This window comes from Calonectris borealis, chromosome 1 (assembly GCF_964195595.1).
Source record: "Calonectris borealis chromosome 1, bCalBor7.hap1.2, whole genome shotgun sequence".
Taxonomy (NCBI): domain Eukaryota; kingdom Metazoa; phylum Chordata; class Aves; order Procellariiformes; family Procellariidae; genus Calonectris; species Calonectris borealis.
In genome coordinates, this window is record NC_134312.1 from 109,007,082 (window position 1) to 109,030,233 (window position 23,152).

General features: G+C 37.2%; 1 protein-coding gene across 1 annotated transcript; it reads right to left on the reverse strand.

The window, feature by feature from the left end:
- Nucleotides 1-2,026: 2,026 nt before the first annotated feature.
- On the reverse strand, nt 2,027-21,874 carry LIPI (lipase I). The gene is made up of 10 exons (XM_075173633.1): nt 21,704-21,874; nt 18,196-18,572; nt 16,443-16,551; nt 13,752-13,853; nt 12,197-12,286; nt 10,873-11,040; nt 9,199-9,291; nt 6,712-6,823; nt 6,168-6,341; nt 2,027-2,348 (listed from the first exon to the last, which is right to left on the reverse strand). Exons 1-10 carry the CDS (start codon nt 21,750-21,752, stop codon nt 2,261-2,263), a joined length of 1,362 nt encoding a protein of 453 aa, XP_075029734.1. The 5' UTR covers nt 21,753-21,874; the 3' UTR covers nt 2,027-2,260.
- Nucleotides 21,875-23,152: the final 1,278 nt, after the last annotated feature.

The window sequence follows — 23,152 nt, forward strand, 5'->3', positions numbered from 1 at the left end:
GAAAATGGAACCCCAGCAAATGCTGAAAAGGTAGACTTTTATGTGTCTCTGTCTTTAAATAGAGTAAGCTGTTGACAATCAAGCTCGTACGGGTAAACAATCCACAAAAATAGGGGAAAAAAACATTTGTTTGACAACTACATCAATAATAGCTGTGGTAATAAACAAGCACTCAGTTCCATTACTGGAAAGAGAAGTATAACTACCATTTACGCTGGCAAGTTAGAGCTAATATAATTTCATTAATTTTTCCAGATATGAACTTGTAATTGAATATCTCAAGCAAAATAAAAGTTTACAGCCAAAAATCATATTCATATCTCTGTACTTCAATTCTTCTCAGCAGGACATAAAAACAATGGGGGGAAAAAAGCGAGAATATAAAAAAAAATTTAAAAAAATTTTAAATTAAAAACATATACAAATATAAAACTTCAGAGAAGTTGTAGGAAGCAACATTAAATGGAAACTTAAAAGGCCATCTGATACATTTCTATGCCTGAACATCTGTGTCACCCATTGAAAGATTCTAGTTCAAGACATTTGAAGTTTACTCTGAAGTCTCCATGCTTTTTTAGAGTGATATAAGAAACAGGTATTTGGAGGCAAGATGATGAAATAAAGGAGGCTGAGAGACCTGTAAAGGGGAAGCTAGGGGTGATGAGAACAAGTCTGGACGAAAACCTGCAGGGTGAAAACAAGCAGAATAACAGCAGTTTACAAAAAAAAGGGGAGGAGAAATAAAAAAAAAAACCCACCCCTCCATACACATGCATCTAAGCAGACAAAAACGTCTTTTCCTGTGTATCTCCTTATGACTCCTTTAGAGGAAAGGAACAAAGAAGTATAAAATAAAATGATAAAGCTGAGAAAGACACCACCTGAGAAAACCTATGGTAACATAATTACCATTTCTATAGAATAAATAATTTTTTAAAAAAGTCAGTCCATGAGCAAGTCTAGCCACAGTTCTGTATTTTTTTGGTGTGTCTAGACAAGTAAAAGCATGTGCAATGGCTGGTTCAGAGCTTTGCACGTACTGACCAACACGCTGGAGCTGTCCCTTGCAATGAAAAGGACGAAGTTATAACTTGCTTTCCCTTCCTTAGGACACTATTGTCCATCTTCCTTCTAACCCAGCTGTTGACTTTCAATAAAACTTACAATTCATAGGTTTTGGACCTCCCACTCTGACATTCAGATGACATTGGTCAATAGGTTCAACCAAGTATTGCTGTCAAGACCAGGGACAGTGGGGACATAGGAAAGAAAGGAAAAGGATAACATGCATAGAACTCATTTACATGAGAAACCAGGGTTAAATATATAAAACAACCTTGAAGAAGAAAAATATACATATCTGTTCTTCAATCAGTACCATCAGGAAAGGCAATCTGGCATTGGAAAACCTTTTTCTGAACTGGAGGAGGAAACCTTTATGTAGGGCTTATTCCTGCTCACATTCCAATAGGTGAAAAGCTGTCATCAATCTCAACCCGAGCAGCAGCTCTAATTCCAAGAGGACCAAACAGAAACAAATTGAAAATGCATTTATTTCATCTTTAAGTTATTCTCTTCAGAACAGACTTTAGAGTTGCTTCATACCTGAAACATCGCTGCCCTGTCCATAGGTTTAATAGAAAAAAATCTGAATGGTTGCAATAATATTAATCTACAATGAGCATAAAGATAATTGATTTAAATAGCAAATTTACATATATACCCACAAATCTTATTGTTCCAGCTCTTAGAGACTGAGATATTATATAATGAGAAAATGTGAATTCATTTATCCAGTGAATATAGCACAGCAAAACTGCAGTGTATTAGACCTGTAGATCACATGTACAGTATATTAAATTCACTTAGTAGGCAGATAATTATGTTTCCATGTAAAAGCCATTATAAATAATAAATAATTAAATATATGTATGTCTTGACAAATAACGTGCCAGGATTATGCAGACAACTCATATTTAATTCAGTAGTTGCTTCATTGCTAACAGATAATAACAAAGAGACCATTGCATGTTCTCTACCATGATACATTTACTTTATTCAAATTTCCCAAATACATAGATATCTGAACTTTTCAATTAATTACACCCTAAGGCACTCAAAGCAAGTAATGCATATTACCAGGTAGACTCTTGAAAATAAATCTAGCTTATCTCATTTCCTTTCTCATTGCAGTCTTTATCCTGAGGAAGAATCAAAATGTCACTCTGTGAGAGAAATTAAGTTAGTAGAAGCTCTCTCTTCATGTACCCCTCTCTGGGCAAGGGATAGGTTTGAAGGTCAGTTCAGTGTTCTCCATCAGTACAAAATCATATCTGCACAGTTGCAACCTACAAAAGTAGAAAAAGAAAAAAATGTGCACAACAGAAAAAGTTAACATTAGTGGAAAAATATTTCAGTATTTAAATTATTAAACCTCCAGTATTTACCACCTCTCAGAGATGGCACTCAGGAAAAGAAGAAATGTCGTCTTGTCTAAGTTTACACCCTATTTTACGCATCACTAGAGTAGTTTTGCCAGACTGTGAACAACAACCAGGACATCAGCTGGATGGTGCAAAGTGGCAGGAGTGATAAGTGTATCACATTAGTATGAAATATGAAAGGCAATACTTCATCCATTAAAGCTATTCATCTGCATTCAAATTAATTCTTTAGAATAATGGTCCAAGAACAGCCCGTTCCTGTTAACACTGGGCCTGAATAATTTATTTTGAGTTCCCTAGGTATGAAAGTTTCTCTGCTTTCATTCCACAGAGGAAAGTAGAAGACTACATCATAATATCTTCTAAGTCTTTCAGTTGCAATCACAGCATGCGTAAGAAAGTTTAATGCAAGAGAGTAATTTGTCATCTAAACACCTAGAAAACTCAAAACTGCATAATCCTACACAAACACATACAGAGGTCACAAAGGGAGTCACACACACACAAAATCTGACTTTTTGAGGTCAACATACATGCTCTGCCTTTTAAGGCAGAGGCAGGTCATAGCTCTGCCCTTCATGCGCTACTATAGATAGACAGTGAGAGCTGGTTTGAACAGGCAAATGACTAGCACATCCTCTGATGGCACCTCTAAGGGCTTGCAAATTATGATAATTCTTTTATTTAAAATTATCTTCTATATTGCTCTGAACTCTCAGATGTGGCTATACAACACAATCAACCTCGGACTGGGATGTAGCGTACAGGGAACCAGCTAAAAGACAAAGCCTGAGAAAGAACATCCACTTCTGTTGTTGCCCATTAGTGCGAGATTTCCAACCAGTCAAGGCTCCTCCACCTGTCTGCATGTGAAAGGACTGTCAGATTCCTGTGTAACAATTTGAGGCCCTTTAAGGACCCCACAAAACTAAGATAGTAGATTTTATGACTAAGAAGATCAAGACAAATTCTGGTATTCTGTATAACGCAAAGCATAGAAGTTCATCCAGTCATCATCCACAATTTGTTTTGATTTGAATTTCATGGTTTATATTATTTTTGTAGAGGGAGAAAAAAGGACATAAAAGCACAGAAATTGCCAGCATTTCAAAAGTCCTTATAAAAGACTGTGAAAGAATTCACAGGTCAAACTTCCCACCAGAACAATGTAAGACTACTACATGCATCCATTTCCTGACTTGACTTTCGATATCTCACGTAACAGTACAATGCTGTATTTTAGCACATTTGCAACAGTATTTGCAACACAGCAGGACAATGTGTTAGCACAGCCAGTTCTCCAACAGCAATCGTCTCCTGGGAAGGGCTCTATCTAACCACAGGGGACATAATACTTAGACAAACCATGATGACGAATACTAGAAATAAAAATGTATAGTTTCCAACATATTGTATCTCATTTGAACTGCAATCCATCTAAGCTTGTGATTATTGAGTACCAGGAATGCCTTATAGGAGAGTAGCCCTGAGCGAGGAGCAGGTTCTCCAGTTCACTGCCAAGAAGCAAAACACACATAATTTTTTTGTTAGGTGAGGCTTTCATAATCCCTCACCCCATGTGGCTTCTCTGCTGTCTACTAAAAAGCAAGGGCATGCCACATTCTCTTGCTCAGTAGAGGTCGTCTTTTTTATTACTCCTGTTCTTGTTTTTGTAAAAAAAAACAAAGGTGGCTGGGCTAAGTATCTTTGAGACATTCACCTTCCCCATCAATTGAGTTTGAATTGACTGACAGGTTCAAAAGCTTTTTGGGAGAACTGACACCTGGACACACATAAGTTAGGAAAGCTGTCTGTTTTTACGGATGAGCAGGAATGAGGCCAGAATCATTATCTCAGAGGCCAGAAGAAGAGTTTGAAAATTATATGTCCCTTTTAGCATTCCCACATTCACACACCATCTGTCTAAATAATGGACCAGCCCAGTAGACAATTGTCAGTGACATTCCCAAACTCCCATTGTCTGCTATTAACCCAGATCTGGGGAGACTGAGACTCCTATTGTCTTTTATCCCTGCACCTGTCCCCTGTTTTTTACCTACTACTTTCTTATATGAATAATTTAAATATTTTTAATGTAGTTTCTAGTTGATTATCCTGTATTCAAGTAATTGTTGTAATTATATGTAACTAAATAAGGTAAATATAGGTAGTTATAATTACAATGAGCAATTATGTAATTATACCAACCAATAGTGTTGTAACATCTGCATTTAAATTACTTTTACATGCTGATTCAGTACACTATTTTCCATTGCTATCTAAAAGTATCTAATGTGCCTATATGACTGCCATCTGATGAGGCTCCGTGTGAAGGACTTTAGCGGATACTGTATTACAGAAAATCAAGTGCATCTTACTTCAAAACTAACAAGAGTCAGGTAACAAGAATGAAAACTCAAAACCAGTAAGGGGTGTTCACTGAATGTCTTCCTTATTTGCTAGATCATTATCTGAAATAGTCCTGAATGCTGATAGGTTTGCATGAAATGTATCTTCTGATTTATCACCGTTGGGTTGAGAAAAAAATTGCAATATGATTTAGAGCTTTGAATATCTCTCATCACCAAATGCTCTTAAATGAAATCATGCCAGTTCACCTGAGAACGTGAGACTTATGGCCTTCAACAAGTTAATAAAGTCTAATGTATACACATTTTGGGGTAATATTTTGGTTACTGTTCCGTTTCTTTCTAAGTCTCTCCCACCTGTCTCCTCCTTCTCAGTAAATATGAAATAGCAGATTAATTTAACAAGGTTTCATAATTTTTATGAAGTATCCTACCCAATTGCTGCTAGACTATTATTATATACCAAATCAGAAAGCCTTAAATATTATTTCTCAAGTTAACAAAATATACTTACTTAAGACTTACTCATATTGTAATACTATTTCCACTCATTACTTATTTGATAACCATTATTAGTTTTTATTTTAGATTCTGACTTTGTTGAATCTGACATTCATATTAAGCAAATTAACATAATAAATCTAAAATAAAGTACTCTTGCTACTTACCTATTCCATGTAATATGTTATTCTCACAAGATGCAAACGTAAAATTTAATTACTAATGCTACCATACAAGTAACTCTAAAGATCTAAAAAATGAACATACGGCGATACTGCCCAAGTATTTAAAACCAGAAATAATTAAAGACATTTAAATATCAAAAAATGCAGATGATTTCATTCTAAGTGTAGGCAAGCATAAACTGTGTGTTGGTCTTGGAAGGTCTTTACCATCAGCAAGAAGACCAAAAACCTATTCCAGTCACACAAGTAGCTGAAGTGCTCCATTTCGTACCCGAGTGTGAAAAGCTGTGTATAGACACATGATTAAAATCAGAAAAGTGCTTAATAAAATTTGTTTTCCGGAAGAGAACTTAACCGTGCAGGTCTAAGTCCGGCTGGTCTACATAAGTGGTCCCTGAAAACCCGCTGTGACCAGCCAGCAGCAGCAGCCTGCTGTAACAAGCAGCACGCTTGTTGACTTCTACGTGTACGAGAGATGCAAACTGAGGGTGCTGTGCACTAAATGTTCATGTACAGAGCAGCTCTTCTACATGATAAATTTGATCCTAGGTAGAATGAGAAGGATATTCATGCATTCAGGAATATGCGATTAAAAAAATCAATAGAGGGAAATATACATCCTGAGCAGTTTAGTTGATACACAACTTTGATACGCGACAAACACTTACCTTTCTGGATTATTAAGAGATTTCAGCCTCATCTGGAGAATCCTAAGCTTGTGTTTTGGGCCTATTAAAGTCTTCGTAGAAAAGATCAAGGAAATTTTCGATATTTTGTCAACATCTTGGTAAAATCCAGTTAGTATTTTGACTCTTTTATATTGCTGAAATGTTGAAGCTTCACTAAAGAAAAATATTATTTCTAGTCAGGGTTTTGTTAACAGAGTAATATTCAGTATTACTAAGCATTATTATTAAGATCAGAAATCTTGTAAGATTTATCAACTTTGAGCGTTCAGAACAAGGACACCTAGAACTGGATTCAAACCATGCAAGGACCTGGGCTAGCTCATAAATGGAGAGAGGATCATTTCAGTGTGAGGAGCATTGCCTCCGACACTGAGCCATATCCAGGAAAAGGAGCTGTGGCCAAGTCTTAACAACCTTATGATACTTTTTTGACTTACAAGTTAACAAGTTAAAAGGCTTAGGAAACTCAGAAAATTAGTCCTATAAAGTGATTAAAAAGATTTAGAGACAAAGCACAACATACCTATTCATCTCTGATTCTACTGTGTTTCCAGCATAATCTGTTATTTTAACTTTAATGAAACCTCTCCTAATGCTCTTATTCCAGGTAGTAATATCCAGCAAGTAGTTATACACTGCAAAAACAAATAGGAAATAATAAGATTCAAAGAATGATCTCAACAGGATGCAGTTGTTATTATCACCCTGTTCGAAGTATTCACTGGTTGATGATAGGAATAGTGACTCTACTTCTAAGTTACCAGCTCAAAGCAGAATAAGGCGGCTACTGACAAAAATTAGCTTCTACCAAATGGCTACTTGGAGTTCTGTGCAATTAGTGTATCATTTCCTCTAGTTCTTACATGGAAAGGATTTGCATCAGAAAGCTACCATCAGAATTAGCATGAAGAGTTTGACCTGCCTAAGGAAAAAATGCAAAATCAAGCCCTCACTAGCACCTTCAGGTTTTGGCAAGCTCTGCAAAAAGGGGATATTTGAGCTATTAGCGTAGCAAGACTATCACGTTACCCCCAAAAGTGACACGTCCAGAAAACAGCTGAGGTACATTGGCCGGGAGAGGGGAGGAACAGCATTGGCACAAGCTTTATGTACAGGCAAAGTGGGCAGTTAGCTAGGTGAGCAGATTAATCAGGTGGTAAAAGCTGAAGAGAGACATTATTCCTACGCCTTGCTCGCCCAGCCTGAGCAGGTGCAGCAGTACAGGTCCTCCAAGCACCCTTCCCTCAGAGAAGTCAACCTGCCAAAACCTCTGTGTGGATACTAGAAAAACTGCATGGGGAAGACTGAGGAAGAGGAGGGGGATCTGACTGCCTTCCCACATTCCAGCCCCTTCTCCCCCTCCCCTGGAGGGCCCACGGCCTCAGGAAAACAGGCTGGGTACCTGGGGCTGGCATCCTCCCTGCTCTGACCTCCTCCGCTGTGCCCTCGGAAACACTGACCTGGCCTTCTGCTGCACCTCTGTAACCATCACCAGTATTGTAACCGTGCTATGGCTTTTTGCTTGTTGCTTTTTAACGTTTTCTCCTAAAAGGCCAAGCCTCACCTCCTGTGAAAAACTTGTCCTGCTCAGGTTTACAGTTTCTTGTTTATTTCTTTGTCCTCATGTTTTCAAATATCTAATAATTAAAATAAGGTTTTAGTTAATAAATACCCTCTTTTTCAGACTGGTTTAGTAGACTCATTTTTCTTCTTGACTTTGCATATTTTCCCTTAAATTTATGCTGTCATTACAATGTTTCTTATTCCTCTCCATGTGCCTCCTCCTATGTTTGGTAATATTTCTCTCCCTCTTTTCTCTCTTCTACCGCCCGTCCCACAACAGTAAATATAATCTTTCCCTTCTGCAATGTACTCTTTCCATCATCAGGATTCTGCCTGCTTGGATTTTTGATAAATGCCCAGATTTTAATAGTGTGAGAGCAAAAGCAAAGCCGTAATTCTCTTCGGGAAGAATGAATGAGGAGACAGACCTAGCAGCCTGTGCAGCCTTGACAGCATGGAAGAGCAATGCCCAAGCAGACAGGAGCAGGGGAGAACAGTGGCAGCAGGTTTGGGCTGAGCTGAAAGACTACTGGGAATAGGAGTTATTTTATGTAAAATCCATCACATTTTTTTTAACCTTTCCTTGGCCCTTTGGAAGAAACAGTCATGTAAGTAAGCATGATTACCACTATAACAAGAGACATTCAGTCCCTGGTCACAAAACTTGCCAAGATGGTAAAAAAAGCTAATGGGAAAACTCGATTTCACTTGAATTCCCTGTAAGCTTATCCCCACACTCCAAATCAAGGAACCTGAAACATAAGCAATTAGAAGAGTGTGCTAACATTTGCTTATGGTGGCAAAGTCTGTTAACAAAAACAGAAATTGGATGATAATCTAAACTGGACCTCTACATGGATAGGTAAATAACCAAACTGTTGCAGCTAAAGCCCATGCCATGAGACTTCATTCCCATATAGCATAAACCTGAAACAGTCAGCTAAGTTTTCCCTCCGCTGTTTTACTCCTAGGGAGACATGGACTTTTAAAAGCTGGAGTAGCTGTAGTTCACTGTAGCGTGCCCCCTCCTGGGGTGGAACATAGAGGTGTCTCTTTTCCATCCCCCAGCCAGGGCAGTCTCGTTTCCCACTTTTGCTCTCTGACAACGGCAGCAATGATCCCCTCTAAGCAGGTTCTCTCAGTCCAGCTTTTTCCCTGTCACTCGATTCTCATTTTCTAGCTTACTTCTTCCTCTTGGCAGTCCATCTCATTACTTTTAAAGACACATTTCTTTCTCAGTTCACGTATTACTTACTCTTCTGCCACAATCATTCTTCTTCTTCCTCCAGTCTGCAAACTGACACTTAGCTCATTGTTTATTACACCATTTTACACAGCAGCTAACAATAACTTTCTACTTCTAACATGCTTTCGCTCCAGATCAGCTAACAAATAACAGCCATAACATTTCATAAAGAGTTTGTTATATATGTATTCAGCCACTCACTGCAGAATGGGTCTTGGTCCGAGGTATCAAAATAAGCTTTCGTTGGTGAACTATTTGGGATTAACAGTTTTTTCCATCTATCAGCATAATAACCTAAAATCCAAAGTTTAAATATTTAATTCCAGACATTTAGCAAAATCCTTACACATACGCATACACTTACAATTATGTAAAAGAAACTCACGCAAAGTGATAGACTTGGCTCTAATTTTCTTAAACATTCTCTGAGAAAGTAAATTGAGTTGGAAAATGCAAGAATCCCCTGAATAAAATAGAATGTAGTATGCAAGTGTTTAATTCTTCTAATACCTTAGTATTACTAAAATTGTCATAATGTTGGAATCTATTTAGTCTAGAGTACTAACTCCAACAATACTGCTTATAAACTGCCGCAGAGGTAATAAAAACAAACCCAAGAAAGTAGCCCACTTATTTGCAGAGAACAGTTACAGAACAGCTTCACATTAGGTAAAATTTTTTTCTTTCTTTTTTGAATCATTAAAGTAAGTATTTTTAAACCCTCTAGTCTATAATTGTGGATATTATTTAATAAAATGTTAGATACTCTTTAAACCTCCTAAACTCTTGGATGTAATGTAGAAAGCACTTTTGTTGTATGCAATTCTATGCTTATTGTCTTTGAGGCTTGATAACAATCCTTGTTTCTAAAGTGGCTGATCCTGTTCTCTCCCTCTTGATTTCTTTACCTAGCCTGGACAACGAGGGCTAGTTCCAGGCTGCAGAGGTGACACTGCAAGGCAGCAAGCAGGAAAGCTTGCAACAGAAGGATGCTGTTTCTCCTCCCAGTTCCCAGATTCAGCTGCCTGTCATTTCCTCAGAGGTTGTACGGTTATTGAAAAAAAAAAGGTGGCAGCTGACTGGTCAAATATTTCTCCACCTCTAGCTCGGGCATTCGGCATAAGTGCATCAGGCATGGCTAACAGCCATGCCAGGGAAGTCCTCAAGCCTTTCTGCCCTACTATAAGGTCCCGCTATGTTGGATTTTATTATAAAATAGTATACAGGTCTGTCTGTCTATGCTTTTTCTTCAAACCTGATCTAAGTAATATACGTAGGGTGTACATCTTAATAGAAGGATGTAAAGAAGACAAGGTATGAATTGAAAGTTAATTTCTATTTAAACATTTTTTTTTCATTCTTAAGAAAACCCTGCTAACTAGGAAATGCTCACACTACTGTAGCTGTTTTCAAGCTGTCCCCAGATCCTCTCTAAAAGCAATAAAACCCCAAGCAACTAAAAAACCCTGCAGATGATAAAAGCTTGATTCCAAAAGAAGAGCCAGTGAAACCATGAAGTTGCTAGAAACGTTATCATTTTTAAATAAAAACCACAGGTACTCTAGGGAAGATAACACACTATGTGTGCCTAAAGTGATCCACTAAGTAGAAGCAGTTTCTCTGTAGAAAGGAAATACACTCTGAATCCATTTCAGACTGGAAAGCATAATAATCAAAGATTAGGAACATTCAGCACCTGTTTCTAACAGAGATAACTATAAAGCAGACAAAGCCATAAACTTTAAACTACTTTAAAGAGTATGCAGCTCTGCACGCGATCAATCTCTACAATCTCTCTGGAGTAGCCCCAGAAAGAGCTAGTCTGGATTTCCCGGAAAATCTAACCCAGCCCAGAGCAGATATCATAACTCTTACCCAGTACTGGACAGGACATTGGCTGGAAAGCTTCACAATCAAGACATTTTCCTCTCTTGTAATCCAAGTAAGAGTCACAAGGATACGTTATTATGTTGCACCTTCTTTTCAAAGATGATAAGAAGAGGAAGACAGATCTTTGATGGTCACACTTAAAATACTGAAGTCCTTCAGGAAAGAAAAAACGAAATATACCAAGAATATGTAATCATTTTTCTTCGTGAAAGAAAAGGTGTTACCAAAGTAATCCCATTTACCTCAGTCATTCTTAGTTAGCCATGCTTTTATTCTCTGGTTAGTTGACCACCAAGTGTAAAAAATGGATGCACACACACAAGAAGAAGAAATTGAAGAGTGTTTTGAATATTACAGGTACAGAGAAAAGCCTACAGGGTTTAATATGCAAGAAATAGTCTACTAAGCCCTATCAAATTTACAGAATTATTGTTATAAAGCATGAGTCTGAGTTAAAATTTGCCTTGTTGCATCCCGTGCAGAACATTTTGGCAAAAAAACTGCTGCGAGGAACACTTCAGAGATTTTTCTCTCTAGTTTTTTGGGGTAATAAATTCCTTCCTCTCCTAGCAAAGCGAACGATGAGAATTGTACAGATGAAGATGATCCTAAGTCTTAAGGGATTCTCCCATACTCACAGACACACAAGTGGAAGCCCTATGCTTTTGCAGCAGCTCTAATTCGTAGCAGCACTGTGCAGATTAGTAATAGAAACATAGACAGTCATAAACGTATCCAAAAAGAGTAAACAAAAAAATGGGCAGCAACCTTGCCTAAGATTTATGGAGGTTGAAATAAGCAAAATTCTGCAGCAAAAGATCACGTCGTTAAACTGTTTTCATCCTAGAGCTTAAAAGATCTGTCCAAAACCTAGTACATCATTGCCGACCAGGAGGAACCTAAGACACAGCGAAGACTTGAAAGCCTTGCCTTCCATGTCATATGCAAGTGATCCTGTCCAAACCACTTGGACACAAACATCTTCCCCCATGCCTAGCCATATATAAACACAGAAAAATAATGATCACTATATACAGATTATATATATGATATAATAATATAATTCCATCATACCAATAATAATGGTATGATGGAATGTGTATGCTTATAGGAAGATCTTTCTTAAAAAAAAAATGATGTCAAATGCCTTTGTTATTTCTCATTTGCTGAGTGCGAATGGAAAAGGAAGAATACAATGCCCTCAGCCCCCATACTACCAAACATGTGCAGTATCCATTGAATTCAGTTTAAGCTTTTTTTGGTTTGATTTCAAACTCTTTTCTCATTAATTGAACACATTTTTATTTACCACTGAATACTGTTTGTGGACAACCAGGCTGATCCATTCCTCCATTTGGATAGAAATCAATGGTTCCTAAAGGTTTCTTGAAACCTAGGGCTAAAGTAAAAACATCATGAATCAAAAAACCATAAACAGAATTATGCAGTGAATTATTTAGCATTACATTTAGCATTACATTTAGCATTACAAAATAACATGAAGGTCTTAAAGGAATTTTTTTGCAAATTTACTGTTCTTTTGTTCTGTAAATGGAACTCATGAGTTAAAACCCATGGGGTTTTTTCTTTTTAAGAAAGTTATACACATGTAAAATGCTGTACACAAATGTATACAAATTTGGGTAAGATTCCTACTACCACAAAAGAAAATGGATAGAACAGAAGCAACTATTTAGTGCTGTAGCTGAGACATTATTTGCATGAAGAAATTTATGAAATTCACATTCTCTCCAGCAACCAAAATTCTTTCCCAATGTCATTTTCATTAGAGTAAGATTTTCCATTTTTTGCACGACATTGGATTCTGAGCTACACTAATATAAGCAGTATATCAAAGTAGAAAAATCTGTATCTATCCCATAAAAGGCCATGAGTAACATTTAGCTTAATCTGACCTACCTTCCTTTTACCACACATTATCTTTATTCACATAATTAGAGCATTACAAAAAATGGTATTTTACAGCTTCACATATAAATTTGTATAATAAAATGCTTAATTATTAGTATTATAAAAGAAACTCATATGAACTACACAAAGAATGGGACAAGTGTGGTAGGTTTGAAAGGTTTACTTACAGTTTCAGAAAAAAAAAAAACAGATTATAGTGTGGGTGAAGCAGACTTTACAACATTCTTCATTTTAACCTAGTAATGTGATTTAGAATTTTAAGCAATGTATCTGAACAGTGTAGTAATGTGATACAGCTGAGACTGTCTCAGAAGGGACTTTAATTTAGTGATAATCACATGCTTACAACCTCTATGTTCATACACACTAGCACAGCAAAAGGATGTTTATGCTAAACTATTTTCCAAATAGCAGTATCATAAATTAATGCAATAGGCACTCTTTATTCAATGTGCAGACTTCTTTTTTTTGTATTCAGAAGGAATATATTATAACAAACAAGACATAAATGACAGTGGTGTAATCTCTACTTTTGCATGACATTAAATAGACTCATGACTATATGGTTATCTACATATGCTTTCAGTTAGCTGCTGGACATAAAAGTTAATTCAGTATTTTCAGGTTCAGTCATGAAACTTCATTCACTCAATAACATGGCTACTCATGTCAGAACTGAACAAAACAGCCCATCATTGCTTAAGTCATTAGCAAAGTTGAGTTTCAATTTCTTGATGAATAGGCATAATGATATAAAATATGATTTCAAAAGTATAGATATTGTTAGAAAGCAACAGCACAGAAATCCACCTGATAACACAAAATATACTTCTGCAATGCTATTTGGATGTTACTGAAATAGCTTATCCCTTCTCTTTCACTTTCCTGCCTTTCCTCAAGTTGAAATAGGAAAGTTAAGGCTATGTCATTACCATCAGTATCTGAATGGATTACATCAACAAATTGTGCATCAGTACGATCCAGTCTCCGCTCTGGTGGTTCTCGAGTGAACGAAGGGCCCGCTGGATCAAGACCTAAGTGAAAGTAACACTAGCATTACAATCCTGGGGCATGTTTCTACAGATATATACAAGAGTGACATTTGAGCATTATTCATCAATGATTCTTCATTTTCCTGGGATAATAATAAAAATAAAACCCAGCACAATTCTTCTCAAGTTTCCATTCTTCAACTTGCTACACAAAGCAAGGGTTTCTACCACAAGACTGATCAACCCATATCTTTGAATTTCTTTCTCTCCCTAATAAGTTGTGCTCACTCCCAGTGATGAATCATAAGCCAACAGCATTAGAGATTAAATCAGAAGACTTAATTTTGTCCTTTTACCCCAAAAAATACTATACCTATAAAGCACTTCATAAAAACAAAACACACAATGTAACTACTCTCACCACCAGAACACAAGATGGAGACATCTTGGATGGAGACAATTTCAAACGTGCCTCAATCACTTTATCAGTTGGTGTTGAAATTACTTATAGAAAAACAATTGTTATATGCAACTAAGTGAAATACCAGTTTTCGACCACATTTTCACCTGAAGGAGGTTTGGAAATCTTATACTCAAATCAAAACTCAACTATGACAAATGAGATTCCAACTGAGATCCACAAAAAGCACTTTTTATCAGGGAGGAGGGGATTTGGATGGCAAAGTATTTGAAGCATAAACACTCATTCACTCATATACACTCATATACTCGTATACACTCATGTGTATTCTCATTCATTTTAGGGATAGGGAATTACTGTTGTGCAGCTCTGAAGCCTGATAATTTTCAAGATGGTAATTTCTGTTCTTCACAGGAAAGTGAAATTGTTAGCTGAGGTTTGCTCTGCTCGTATTTTCTTGACAACAAAAGCATAGACAAATAGGCAAAAAGAAAAAGCAGCAAAGATGGAAAATACAACTGTCACGGTAAAACATATTCCTTCACTTACCTGATTCCTAATTGCATTCTCACTGATTGAGAGACAAGGCCAGTGTACGACCTTAGCTTATCCAAATTTGTATTATGATTTAACTGGCAGATGTGCTTTAAAAACTACTCTAGGAAGGTTCTCTCTCAAATCAAGATAACCAAGACCCGAAGTACCACAAAGGATCATGGAATGTCAGGAATAAACATTCATAGTCATACATAGGTGACAAATGTCATTGTTTTAGCCCACTAATTAGTTCTATATTTCAGAAACCTCCAAAGAGTGAAAAAGAAAATACCTTTTTCTTTGTTTTTTTAAAATCTAATTTTTCCAACATCACTTTGCACCACTGGCTCAACTTGTTTGAAAGAAAGAGTGAAACAATCACTTAAGAAATTATGAGCCTTGTGTGTTTGGACTACTCAATCTTTGCCTTTATTCATCCATATTTGTAATTATAAAAAGGTGATTGAAACATTTCATATAATTCCATTTACCTGTGAGCATCTGAGTTCAGAAATTACATGGATCTACTAGCTCCCAATTATTGCACAGAGGGGACACAGACCTGCTAACCTAGCATTGCAATCAAGACTGTCCTCAACCAGTGACACCAACAAACTCTAGGGAACTGTGTAAAGGGGAAACGAGTATTCTTAACCAAAGGAATAGAGCTGGAGCCTATTACACTCTTAGAAAATGCTCTGATTTTCATATTACTGTACGAAAAGCGGAGTCATCTCTAATTCCCTTTCTTAAGGCTGGCTACTGGCTCCTCTTACATTTTGGGAAAAAAATTACTTAAGTACACCGAAGAGAGGGTTTGGAGCTATGAATGTCAAGGAGAGGTAACTGCCTCCTTTCAGCCTGAAAACAGCTGCTCTCTTAAATCCTAAACACTATCCAACAGTCCCGACTCCTCTTAGCACCTTTTGTGATAGTTAGCTGAGTCAACTTCCTTCTCAACACGCTAGCTGCAGTGAGTTTTGCTCTTTCACCACAAGAAGTATCTGGAGCCTGTGCACCCAAATTAGCACTGGGGATTCTGGCCCAGGAGCTAGCATCTAAAAGTTAATCCTAAACTTCGTGCAACCCCGGTCCTGAAAGACGTACCCAAATGACGGTACTCCAGTTTTCACTGTATGCACCACTTCCCACAGATGGCAATGCTGATGATGCAACAAGTATGAGGTAAAATTCGCAGTACCCATACACAGGTTGCACACCTGATCTAAGCTCCCTATATGAGATAGCTCAACGTACTAAAGCCTACACCATGTTCAGGTACCTCAAACTGAAACTAAATCCTTGTGCCTGATTCCTGCGGTCTGATCAAGAGCTTTTGAACTTCCCTTCAGAAGGACCTGACTTGCTCCATCAACTAGACAGAAACTCAGGTAGCATATTGTTTAACTTAACTGCTGTTTGGATGTAGCACTCAATTTTCATTTGAGAGACTAGAGATAAACAGGTTGGAAAATTTCAGCTGTAATTTATGTCCTGAAGGAAGACTTTCACAATTTTCTGAACTTCTATCAGGGATACATTTTTCCTCGTGTATGTTACTAAATAGTCAGTTCTCATTTGTCAAAATTTCAGTGCTAGCATCCATGTGATTTGCAGCTATGACAACAATACAAGGTACATTAGAATACGTGTATTGGGATTAAAAGCCTTACCTGTAATTCTGCCAAGTTTGCCATTATACTTCTGGCCAACAAAACCAGCTATATGAGCCCCAAGACTAACTCCAATCATATACACAGAGTCAAGAGAAGCTCCATCCACCTATCAGGGAAAAAAAAAAAACAAAGCCACCACCACACACACGGTTAACTGAACAGACATCAGTAGACTGATTTAGTTTTCACTTTTTGTCAGTACTGTAAGTTATAACTCTAACTTTCTAACTTTAAAAACAAATGGAAATTACAAAGTTCTTTTCAGTTTGCCATTCTGTACTAGTTAAACAGTGTAGTAAGTATGAAATTCTTTGACTAGAAAAATGTAAAAAGGAAGCTTGAGTTACATTTCTTCCAAAATGTCACACTAGTTAGAAGGGGAGCAGGGGAGGGAAGAGGAAGACATTTACCAGATACAAGAAAGATGAACCAAAACTATGACCTAGGAAAAAAAATTCTCCCCCTACCTTATCCTTCCAATAAAATAAATTAAAAACATAAAACCATTAACAAAGACTTATGCCACAGAACTGCTGAATAATGGTGCCAAATGCACACCTGCAGGAAAGCCTCAAGATGCCCATTCTACAAAGCAGGCAATATTTAAAGAAAAAAATACTGAAGATCTCTGAAACTGTATCAGCAGACCTGTTGGAATCTCTACAGAGCAATGAGATGATACGTGGGATCGGACATATTAATGTATCTCAAAATGAATTAACAAAGGCCTCATGACAGCTTGCAAGTATGAAACTGGTAGCTGTGGGACACAACATACCCCACCACCATCACTTTGATGACTCGCACAACAAGATCGGCCCAAGCATGCCCTGCTGTCATTGCTTTGCCAGGCAGATCTGTAACCAGCAATTAACCAAAAATCTGCATGAAGAAATTTGCAAAATACACCTTTTAACCCACTCTGGATTGAAGACTGTTCTTATAGTCCTCTTTTATTTTTCTATTCCATAACAATAAATTTACTGTCATAATTACAAATTGTTATCACTATATTTAGTCCCAGAGGACAGATTCTGATAGGTTTTCTCTTCTTTCACCTCAGCCTTTCTCAAAATGCTGGGTTTTTTACCCAAATTCCACATGAATATTTTCTTACTGCACAGCATTCAAAATTTCTGAGAATGGCTGGGAAAATAAGTGGTGAGAACGGAAGAAAAATCAAGTGATAAATCTAGCAATGGCATAAATGAGATGATAACATGTTTTGTTCATTTGATTAAGCAATAAATCTAAAGCCCAGTTAAGACCACTGGCATCAACAATTGTTTCAGCAACTCCCTCTAGAATCAAGAAGTTTATATCATTTTAGAACAAATATTTATATCTCTGTTAGTGATTTCTTTTTCGTTTAAAATCTTTAATTATAGTAGTTTAATAGTAAAAAGAGTAGTGCAATGCTCTTGTAAAATTTTAATGCTGCTTACTATTTGAATGTCTCTCACTTCACCCCCCATTGGTGAAGTCACTCTTTCCAGAAGACCTAAAACTTCCAGCTGTCTAAAGAAATCAGATGCACTCTCAGGCATACTTCAGTGAAAGGCAAATAAGAACTCAGGTGAAGTTAAAGATACGCAGTAATAGCTGCATGCAGAGTTAGTAAATACTTCGGTAAAGAAATTTGATACTGTTCACTGGGCTTCTCTTTAGACGTATTTTAAATATCCATTCACACTCAAACTATGCTATTTAAACTTATGCCAAACAGATGCAACTCAACTCTCTGCCTTACCAGCATCTGGTCAACATAGTTCTTCAGTATTTCTGCAACTTTTCTGCAGTTTTCAACAGCACTTATGTAATTCACAGTTGTAGCACCACGATTCCAATCAACTATAATGAGATTAATATCCTCTGAAGACAGTAAAAGCTCCTTTATGTCACCTAGCCACGCCGGTGCAGATCCTGTTGGTCTGAAGCCGTGAATAACAAAGACAATTTTCTTGGAGGTATTAAGGTACTCAGAGGCAGTAACATTGTGTTCAATGAGTCTCTCAGAACAATTTGTATTTTCCCTTGTGTATAACAGTAGCTGGACTTGGAGTTCTGTTCCATATAAAGCATTGCCTATATTGAGATCTGTAAATTCAGGACATTTTTCCTCCTCCTCTGAAAAAGATGAAAATGTTAGACAGTCATCTGATGAGTTAGACCACCTGAAATACCACCTCTTCACTTTTCTTTCCACATTTTTCCACTAAAAGTGAAGAACTTACATTGTCTTCACTCCAGCCCTTTGGAATGAGGTGCCAGAACATGCACTGAACAACGAGGAGCCACAGTTTAACTAACGACTCTGCAGATACCACTATGCTCCTCTGAACCCTTCAAATACAAAACTAGCCTTTCTAATTGTTCCTGAGCAATATATTTTCTCCATAACAAATACAAATTAGTAGCCAGTGTTGATAAGATCCCTTCCTTAACCATCAAATTTAGGTTCTCAAAATTTTTTCATAACTAGTGTGCGTTGCGTAAATGGAAAGACCGCTGTGGTTGTTTCTTCCTTTTTTGGCCAGGGTGACAAAATTGCCAATCCTTAGGCCTTATTGTTTGATCTAGCAATAAGAAACAGTTGCGCGACAGTATGGGGATGATTCAGAACCCTTCCCTAGTTTTGGATCACCATAGGGACACCATTACCAAGAAACAAAGAAAGAAGAAACAAAGGATCCTGTTCTGGGTTTGAAAAAATAAGAATCTGTAAGGTCAATGTACATAATGGCAGAAGAAAAACTGTAGTATTTAGCATTTCTGTACTCAGACAGTTATGGTATACAGAGTTAAGCTGTAGATCAGTCAGGATCTACAAGAGGATAGAGATTTTCAAAAGATAAAAAGACTTAATTTTTCCCCTGTGTGCTTATCAACATCAAAAGTTAATGCTTTAAAAAGTATCCTTTGGCTGCTGAGGTCACGTTGTGTGGATAAGCCACTTCAGGATTCTGGGCACAACGCTGACGCCTGTCACAGTTCTTCTGTATGGCCTCTTCACCTTCGCTATGCTGTTAGCTGGTTTATGGCCAAAGAAATTTGGGCCCATCTCTTGATTTCTAGTGGGCTACACTACTTTACAGAGGGCTTTTGTGTGATATTTGATGGCACCTTTCTCAATTTTTCTGTCATTAACAACTTTGTAAAACAAGTCAACTTCTAGAAAGCAAAAGCAGGAAGAGAAATAGTGCCTACTCAGTTCCTCAAAAAATAATTAAAAAAGTAACCTGAATTTCTCAGAATTTTAGAGTTATAGGAGAGGCAGTTCTAGCTCTTCTCCTTTTCCCAGCAAGCGGCTAGCAGGCAGAACCGAATCCACATTTGCACATCTGAGAGAGACAGAGAGCCCTCACCGGTTTATAAAGCTGTGAAGGGCAAGAGCAGGGGAGCTTACAAGGTATCTTAAAAATTTATTTGATGCTATAGTGCAGATCTAAACAAAGCTAAACAATGTGAAATACAGCACTTCATATGGTAAAGACACTAATTCACTTAGGGAACTAGACCTATCACCTCTATGCCAAACCATGTATCTACAATGACTAGACCAGTCACCTCTGGACTGGGCATCACAAAAAATAATGGATATTTCCAAAGCGGAGCAGGGTTGAAGTTACAGAGTGTTAGAAATGGCCTGAAACTTCCTGTCTCAAATCATCCAGACAAAAGTTTCATGTCTATCATCACTGTATGACAATAGCTACGATTATTACGTCTGGGGAAAGTTAGAATTATCTTTCAAAATAAATATCACCGTTTTCCTCATTTAGACACTGAATAATTTAAGTGACTTTTACTGAGATTACTGGAAAGGTTATTAACTAACTACTGATACAGGAAGGCATCTCAGTTTCATTGCTGAGACTTATCCAAGGAGTAGTTCTGAAATTAAGAGCTGTTCAGCTGCAGTTGCCTTGAATTTAATGAAAATAATATTCAAGAACCTGGTAAAATGTCATACATGTGACATGATACTGAGATGTTAATAGAACGTGTCCCATTTAATCTCTAGTTTTTATATAATGATATACGACAATAAAACTAGAATAGAAATTCTATTACACAAATGTTATATACAAAGCTAAACGATAATAAACAGCCACTTGATTACATTTTTGCTATTCAGATTCAAAGCTACAACATGGAACTCCTTCATTTTTGCCTAGTATTGTTCTTAAATCCAAGTTTATTCACTGATCCTTACGATCCACTCCTACATATCTAACATATAAAAGATTCATGCTAAGATATTGTCAAAGTGTTCCTCCATATCCATTTAAATGTTTTGATTTCTTATCATTTAATTGGTAGAAATAAGAACTAGTTCGTCTAAAGCCAGTGGAATGACAGTGACATAAAACAGAGACACAGTGCGGTCCATGGAAGTGAGAAATATATCACAAGGAAATTATTTTAACTGACAAAACCTATTTACTAGCTGGCAAATGTCAAACAGAAACAACTCATTTACTTATGGCTGTGAAATGACAGCAGTTATTCTTTGAAAAGTAAATAGAGAAAAAAGGAAAAGATGATGTCTTTACTGTAGAATTAGATAAGTACTATAAATAGATTTATAGATTCAATACTTTGAATTGTTTAGCGAGGAGTCATTGAGAGGAGGTTTTTCAAACTCGTATTTCTGATGGATTACCGGAAGGAATACCCAGCTGCCCTTTGTACACACTTGTGGGAGTACTCACATACACTTTTCTGTACAGCCAGAACATACAGATAGGTGTTGGGCAGTTACATATGCAGTTTAACTCAGTTAATACACAATTTTAACTTTCCTGTGTATGTTTGTAAGCATTGTAAGTACCTTCTGTGGTTGAAAAGGGGAAAAAGCTAACTGGACACTGACTTTTTTGTAACTAAATTTTGCTATTTAAAGGATAACTTGAAAACCTGTCAACCTATCAAGTCAGCAATAAACAATAAACTTTAATACGTTAAAAGTATTTCACAATTACCTCTCTACTTGGTACAAAGTGCACATACCTGAGTATGTCTCTGTGCAAAGTACAGCTAGAGATAAAGTATCAGTCTTTGTTCTATTTACTTTAAAATTAAAACCTACGTCTCAGTCTCAAAGTGATCAAATTCTCTTTACTAATCGTCTGCTCCATTAGGCATAATTCACAAGGTTTAATCTTTTGGCCAATTTAAATGAAGGAATATTCATTTTTTTATGCTTGAATAAAGCCAAGAGACTACATCGCAAAGAATAAGCTAATGGTTCTTACCTGATTTCACCCAGTATATCAAACAGATGAAGAAACACAAATTCAGCATGTGGAAACGGAGAAAAGCAAAACGTAATATCCACAGACAAGTGCCAAATCTAGTGTCTCCTTATAGTATGTTAGCTTTCTAACCTAACCGAATGCTACTAATGAAGTAAGTAAGTGACATGTGGAGTAGGAAGCAGAAAGCAAAGCTGTATTCAAGCTTCTGCAATTCATGACTCCTCCTATTGAATGACTTCCGTAGGTAGGGTGGTTTCTGGTCTTTAAGGGTTGGGACTGGTTTTTAATCTATTTCCTTCTCTCTTTGAATATCAGATTTACACGTAAGCAATCGATGTTATATATTACTGACAACTCTGTTACACACATGGAATTTAGGAAGCAGAGTAACTAGAGGTTACGTTAGAGACCCACCGTGTGTCTTTTTTTAAGTGTGTCACTCAACTGCAATTAGAGGTGCTGGGATGGGCAAAAGAAACTTGGAACAAATAGTCATTCTGGTGACAGAAGGATTTTGCTGTAAGAACTTGAAAATAATTCTAAGAATGTATCTCCATGGATTATTTTTGCACAAAATTATCTTCTGAGCTTTTTCCAAGGAGTCATTCTCTAATCTAAATCCAGAGGAGGTCTGTGAAAGCACTTATATGGGAGAGAGATGGAGCTTAGAGCCCCACAAACCTCATCCAGACACTGACTTGCTGGATGTTTTGGGTACGTAACTTAATTTCATTCCCTCTGTGTCTCCAACTACAAAACAGATGAAGAAACATTTATTCTTGTGAAGCTCATTTATTTACAAACCAATTCACTGGGTAAATACAAGAGGACAAACTTCAGTTTCTTGGAGTTCACAGTGAGGCAAAGAGGCAGATAAACACTGTATTATTCAAGAGAGAAGTCTGGATGCTCAGTTTGCCTATATCCGGCCCCCAATTATTTCCACCGTAGGAGAAAGAAAAACATACCATAACCACTCAAATATGAGGCAGACGCATCCCAGAAATGTTTATTGCATAGCGTATCCTTCACAGTGCTTCTAAACATAAGGTCTAGGTCTCCTTCTTTTCCTTCCACAACAGTTAAGGGCAGGGGGGAGGAGGAGGGTGTTTCGTTACTTACTTCTAAGTGATCAGTCTCTTCAGCTGGCTTTATGATTCTGAGCAGCTCAACAAAGCTGTGCTACACAAGCTCCTGCAGCAGAGAGCCTTTAGGAAATCTCTTCAAAGTCTTTTCCCCCTTGAATGCAGCCACAGGGAGAAGAAGATGCAGTATGTCCACTCCTAGGAAAATCGACTCAGCTTATCCAGGGACCTTTTATTACTTTTTTGCTTCCATTTCTCAAATTTCTCACCCTATTCTCAGTAAAGTTCACCAAGGCAGCTCTTGTTATCCCTTTGCATTCCCTCTTCATCTCAAATCTTTGACACTTTGTCCAACTATTAT

Coding starts and splice junctions, on each gene's coding strand:
- LIPI (XM_075173633.1), bottom strand. CDS start 21,752: ATGCTGAATTTGTGTTTCTTCATCTGTTTGATATACTGGGTGAAATCA. Junction 18,573..21,703: donor GATATACTGGGTGAAATCAG/GTAAGAACCATT, acceptor CATCTTTTTCAG/AGGAGGAGGAAAAATGTCCT. Junction 6,824..9,198: donor GGACCAAGACCCATTCTGCA/GTGAGTGGCTGA, acceptor TTGTTTTTGCAG/TGTATAACTACTTGCTGGAT.